Source organism: Osmia lignaria, unplaced genomic scaffold (assembly GCF_051020975.1).
Source record: "Osmia lignaria lignaria isolate PbOS001 unplaced genomic scaffold, iyOsmLign1 scaffold0013, whole genome shotgun sequence".
NCBI classification, from domain to species: domain Eukaryota; kingdom Metazoa; phylum Arthropoda; class Insecta; order Hymenoptera; family Megachilidae; genus Osmia; species Osmia lignaria.
The window spans coordinates 12,082,068-12,087,843 of record NW_027478167.1 but is presented as its reverse complement, the minus strand read 5'-3'; the positions used below and the strand labels follow the sequence as shown (position 1 = coordinate 12,087,843).

General features: G+C 53.2%; 1 protein-coding gene across 1 annotated transcript; it reads right to left on the bottom strand.

Annotated features, from left to right (window-relative positions):
- Window positions 1-353: 353 nt before the first annotated feature.
- On the bottom strand, window positions 354-5,561 carry LOC117611493 (uncharacterized). The gene has a single exon (XM_034339438.2). It carries the CDS (start codon window positions 5,559-5,561, stop codon window positions 354-356), a length of 5,208 nt encoding a protein of 1,735 aa, XP_034195329.2.
- Between the last annotated feature and the right edge of the window lie 215 nt (window positions 5,562-5,776).

The following is a 5,776-nucleotide window of genomic DNA, read 5'->3' as shown; positions in this document are numbered from 1 at the left end:
CGTTAGACATTGGGGAAACAGTTCGCTCGAACATACCGCCCGCCTTCTTCGGTGATACGAAGAATGGTTGACGTGAATCAAGGCAAATAACCTCTAGAGTTTTACTAGTACAAACCATGAGTGCTTACACGCTAGTTACAAAGGTAAACTAATTAATAATAATTTTAATACAAAGCAATCAAGTAAAGCAAAGTGAATAAAGAGTAAATATAAAATAACAAATAGCAATTAGAATAGTAAACTAGACCAACCAAAGTAAAGCAAAAAGAATTACGCGGAAAATTTCGGTCGTAGTTTACAAAGAGAAAAAGAAAAAGGAAGTTAAAGTTAAAGTATCTTAGCTGGTATCGATGCTAAGAGGCGTCGGTTGGCGATACTGGTAAGGGGCACAGCTTGACGATTGGCCTCTTAACAGTGCCCTTTTCAGTGCGTAGAGTTACCACTCTAACGCATCCATCAGGTCCTGGGTGTAGTTCGGTGACGCGTCCCATCAACCACTTTGCTGGTGGCTGTAAGTCGTCCCGGATAAGCGCCAGGCTGCCGATTTCCAAATTCTCCCGGTAACGACGCCACTTCGGAAACTGTTGGAGATGCTGTAAGTATTCGCGTCTCCATCTTTTCCAGAATTGTGCTCGCATTTGTGAGATTAACCGCCAGCGTGTGTGAAGTGCAGTGCATGGTTCTTCTGGCTCTGGGGGGACGGTGGTTGGTTCCCCTATCAAGAAGTGACCCGGTGTCAAGGCGGCCAGCTCCGAAGGGTCCTCTGATAGTGCGTACAGTGGCCTCGAGTTTAGGCACGCCTCTATTTGACAGAGGAGAGTCGTCAGTTCCTCGAAGGTAAGTGTGGAATCACCGATCACTCTCCGTAGATGGTGCTTTACGGATTTTACCCCTGCCTCCCACAGGCCACCAAAATGCGGCGCATAAGGGGGAATGAACTGCCAGCTGGTGCCGTCTAATGCCAGGGATGCGGCTGCCTCCTGGTAGAATAAAGTAGACTGGCGGAACATAGCGCGGAGCTCTCTGTCTGCTCCCTGGAATACCGTTCCATTGTCGCTAAACAGAGTGGCGCAATGTCCTCGCCTGCCCACAAAGCGACGGAAGGCTGCAAGAAAGGAAGCTGAGGTTAGATCTGACACCGCTTCCAAATGTATTGCCCTGGTAGACAGGCACACGAAGAGGGCGATGTAGCCTTTGTAGGCTTTGTGGCCACGCCCGGGCGAGGTACGTAGCTTAATCGGGCCCGCATAATCCACGCCGGTGGTTAAAAAGGCCCTCTGTGCTGCAGTGCGCTCTTGTGGAAGTTGTCCCATCAGTTGTCCAGCTCTACGTCCGCTGAACCGGGCGCACGTGACGCAGGCGGCGATTTCGGATCGAACCAGTGAGCGGCCTCGGACGATCCAGACTCTTCTCATGAGATGGCTGCGAGTAAGCTGTGGACCTCCATGGAGCGTGCGGTAATGTGCGTCCCGTATCAGAAGCCTGGCCAACGGACATCTCTTCGCCACAAGGTAAGGATGTTTCTCATTGTACGGCAGAGCCGCGTTTTCTAAGCGCCCTCCGAGCCTTAGTAAGCCCTGGTCGTCTAAGAAAGGTCGACACGAAGAAAGGGGTGAAGCTTTGCGTAGCTCGCCGTGCCGTTGCAGTTGTTCAATCTCCTCCAGGAAACTGGTGTGTTGAGAGAATCTCAGAACTGCTAGGAAGGCGTGGGTGCGCTCCGCTGCTTTAACAAAACCCTTCTCGCAAGGCTGCCCTCGGCTTAGACTGGCAAACCTGAAACACTGGGCAATAACAGATAAAAGGTGCGAGAGGGAGGAGAAGCGGCACAGGAAGTTTTCTCCGAATTTCTCCTTGACGACGTGTACCGTGGCTCCTCTTCTCTCTGCCTCTATTCCCTCGTTGGACTCCGGAAAGGTCGCCGGCCAGAATTCAGGCTGTTCCGTCAACCATTTCGGCCCGTGCCACCAGATATCGGAGTCGACGAGCTCGGCTGGGCTCATTCCTCGGGTTGCCAAGTCCGCTGGATTGTCCGGAGAGCGGATGTGCCGCCAATTGTCCGCCGGTATCTCGTGCTGGATATCGGAGACTCGATGGGCAACGAAGGGTTTCCATTGAGATGCATGGCCGCGGATCCAGTGTAAGGTTACACTTGAATCCGTCCACGCGATGGTCGGGCCAGACATATTAATGCCTTCTTTGACCCGAATCAATAATTTAGATAACAAGGTGGCTCCACACAGTTCCAACTTCGGAATTGTTATAGTCTTTACCGGGGCCACCTTAGTTTTTGCGACCAAAAGCGAGGTCGCTACCGACCCATTGTTATTGACCCGCAGGTACACCGCTGCCGCATAAGCTCGCTGCGAGGCGTCACAAAAACCGTGAAGTTCCATCTGGGTGGACGGCTCTGATGAGGCAAATGTCCAGCGTGGGATCTTCAGGGTATCCAATTGCGGCAGGGAGCCTCTGAAGCGCTGCCACATAGTGCAGACGTTCTCTGGCAATTGCTGATCCCAGTCCGCTCCAAGGATCCAGAGGTCCTGCATTAAAATCTTGGCCACGACTAGGACCGGCGCCGCCCAGCCCAGTGGGTCGAAGAGGCCTGCGATTTCCGAAAGGATAGACCTCTTGGTGGTGCATTCTCTCACCAGCTCAGCGGCTGCGACTCGAAGGGAGAAGGCATCATCCCTAGGATTCCAGTTCACGCCTAGTGTGCTGATGCCGGACCATTCCTGAAACAGGCGCGTATTAGAAGAGTCGGCTTCTTGAATTTCCGGTATGTTAGATGCCCATTTGCTTAGTTCGAAACCGCCAGCTTTGAAAATTGCCACCACTTCTCTTTTCAAAGCCAGGGTCTCGCTGACATCATCCGCCCCGGTGAGAATATCATCGACATAAGTGTGTCGACGCACCACCGAAGCTCCTCGGGGAAATCGGCTGCTTTCGTCGTTCGCCAGCTGGGCAAGTACCCGTAAAGCTAGGAAAGGCGCACACGCCGTGCCATACGTCACCGTTGTAAGCCGAAAGTCCTGCACTCGTTCGTCGGGAGTGGCGCGCCAAAGGATGCTTTGCCACTTAGTATCCTCTGAATGGACTCGGATCTGTCTGAACATCTTGACAATGTCCGTGGTGAATACGACCCGAAAAAGTCGCCAGCGGGTCAATACCATCCACAGGTCAGCCTGGAGCTTCTGACCAGTGGCGAGGCAGTCGTTTAGCGATTGGCCCGTGGCTGTACAAAAAGAAGCATTAAAAACGACCCGTAACTTGGCAGAAGGATCGTGACGCTTGCGTACGGCGTGGTGTGGCAGGTAATACGCAGGCCCTTTATCCGCTTCTTCGGGTGCACCCTGCATGTGCTGTAAGGTCAGGTACTCCATCATAAAATTTCGATACTGCTCTTTCAGCGTAGCATCCGAGGATAGGCGTCGTTCACAATTGAAGAGGAGTTTCAACGCCGTCGTCCTGTTGGACTTCAGCGCAGTCCGCGGGTCCTTTACGAAGGGAAGGCGCACCACGTAGCGTCCCGATGGATCTCGAGCATGGGTGTCAAGGAAGTGACGCTCACACTTTTCCTCTTCTTGTGACATTGGAGCCCGTTCTCGAATCTCGTCCAGCTCCCAGAACCGCTGGAGGAGTTGGCTTGTGGAGTCCTCGCCGTGGCAGTGAAGAACCCGAGCGGCCGTCTCCGCCTTGGGTTTGTCGTCGGAGGCTGGTCCCATAAGCACCCAGCCAAAGGGGGTGAGTTTCGCTGTTGGAGTACCCTCTGGCCCTCTGCGCGAGTCGTCACCAAAGAGCGTCCCGCAAACATCCGCACCTAAAAGTAAATCTACCCGAGCCGGAACTCCGTACTCGGGGTCAGCAAGCGTGAGACCGGTAATATGCGGCCAAGACTTTGCCACGATGCGTTTGCTCGGGAGCAACGACGTTAGTTTGCGGAGTACCAACGCACGAACTGGTAATCGGAAGTCCGAGGGGTGTCGGGGTCGAACTACAAGTGATACCTCTCCGGTCGCGTGTCCAACCTCATTGTCCTTAACGCCTGAGATGGCCACTCGCACCGCCCGCCGTGGAAGACGTAGCGCCTGAGCGACCCACGATGAGACGAGAGAGGTATCGGAGCCGGTGTCCAGAAGGGCTCGGACCTCTACGGTTTCTCCTGATGGCGCCTCCAATCTCACCTTGGCGGTTGCGAGTAAGGCCACGGCTTTTGAGCCAACCGATAGAGAGAGGGTAGTCACCTGCTGAGTTGCGTCGTCAGACGTCGAGGCAGCGTCTTCTCGTGCCGGCTGTCCGCCTTCACGGCCTGGTGCGCTTGCCGGTGGAGCCGTCAGCGCCTCGTGCAGTAACGTATGGTGTCGCTTGCTACAAGCTAAACAGACTTGTTTAGACGGACACTTACCCACTTCGTGTCCTACATTCAAACAGCTCAGGCAGGCCTTCAGCTGTTGGACGCGCTCCTTGCGTTTTGCCGGCGACAGCGCCTTGAATTTATAACAAAATCCTAGACCGTGGGTGCCCGAACACCCCGGACATTTCCGGGCCGGGGGCGACTTTGATGCTGCGGCTAAGACGTTAGAGTTAACGCCTTTTGCTGATGCTCCTCCTTTTGTTTTAGGTTTGATTTCCTTTGAGCTGGTCGGCGACACAGCGTGGAGTGATGGGTCCGTCATGCCTGCAGCGCCTAAAGCTTGGATCCGGTTCTCCAAGAACTGCGATAATTGCTGGAACCGCGGGATTTCCCGGCTATCCGCCAAAGAAGTCTCCCAAGCAAGGTGAGTAGTTTTGTCAAGCTTTTGGCTTAGTAAGTATACAAACCACTCATCCCATGAAGTAACGGGTTTCCTCAGTGTAACGTACGCCCTAATCGCCTGGCGGAAAGTGTCTAAAAGCCGCTTCAATTCGCCAGCTGACTGCTGCAGGGCTGGTGGGCACAAGAGGAGCGCTCGATGATGGGAAAACGATAACAGACGAATGTTACCGTACCGGGCTTCCAGATCGTCCCATGCTCCCCTGAAGCCGGAGTCCGTTATCGGCGTATTCCGAATGACCTCGGCGGCCTCACCTGTCAAACTAGACTTCAAATAGAGTAGCTTCTGTACGTCAGGTAAGTGGCTGACGTCATGGACTAGACTTTTAAAAAGGTCGCGAAAGCTCTCCCATTGTAACGGATCGCCCGAAAATTTCGGCAAATCAATTTTAGGCAGTTGCGGGTGGGGCGGAGGCGCAATATTGGACTGTTGAACATGCGAGGAGCAAGGGGACGGCAACTCTTTCAGGTGATGGGAAATCATGGAGGCTGCGTCAAGGTAAGCTTCTTCTGTGACCGAAAAGGCGTCCTCTTTGACATATGAACTAGAACTCGCCTCCTTGCATCTCATCAATTTACGGTGTCCGCTAAGGAACGTGTCCCAGTATCGGTTGAGCAAACCCTGTCTCTGCTCTAAAACCGCTCCCGTCAGCTTGTCCTTTCCTAACTTGCATACGTTAGCCCAGAATCTTTGTATCCACCCCGCTACTTCCTCTTGTTCACGCAGAAGATCCGAAAAGGACGTAGTCATGATCGCAATTCAAGGCGAAATTTAATTTAATATTTCGATAGAGAACCACTGAGACCGTACTTCTAAGCCTTTCAACGCGTACCGTAATGTTGGTAAATATTAGTCGCGCTGACTTACCCAAAGTCGTTAGGCTCTCGGCGTGACGTCACAAAGCGTGGTCGTTGCCGTTGAAACAAAGGATGGTTACGTAACCGGTTTTCAATCGGCTCTTCTTT

What these genes read in the sequence shown, in the direction of transcription:
- LOC117611493 (XM_034339438.2), bottom strand. Translation starts at nt 5,561, where the DNA reads ATGACTACGTCCTTTTCGGATCTTCTGCGTGAACAAGAGGAAGTAGCG.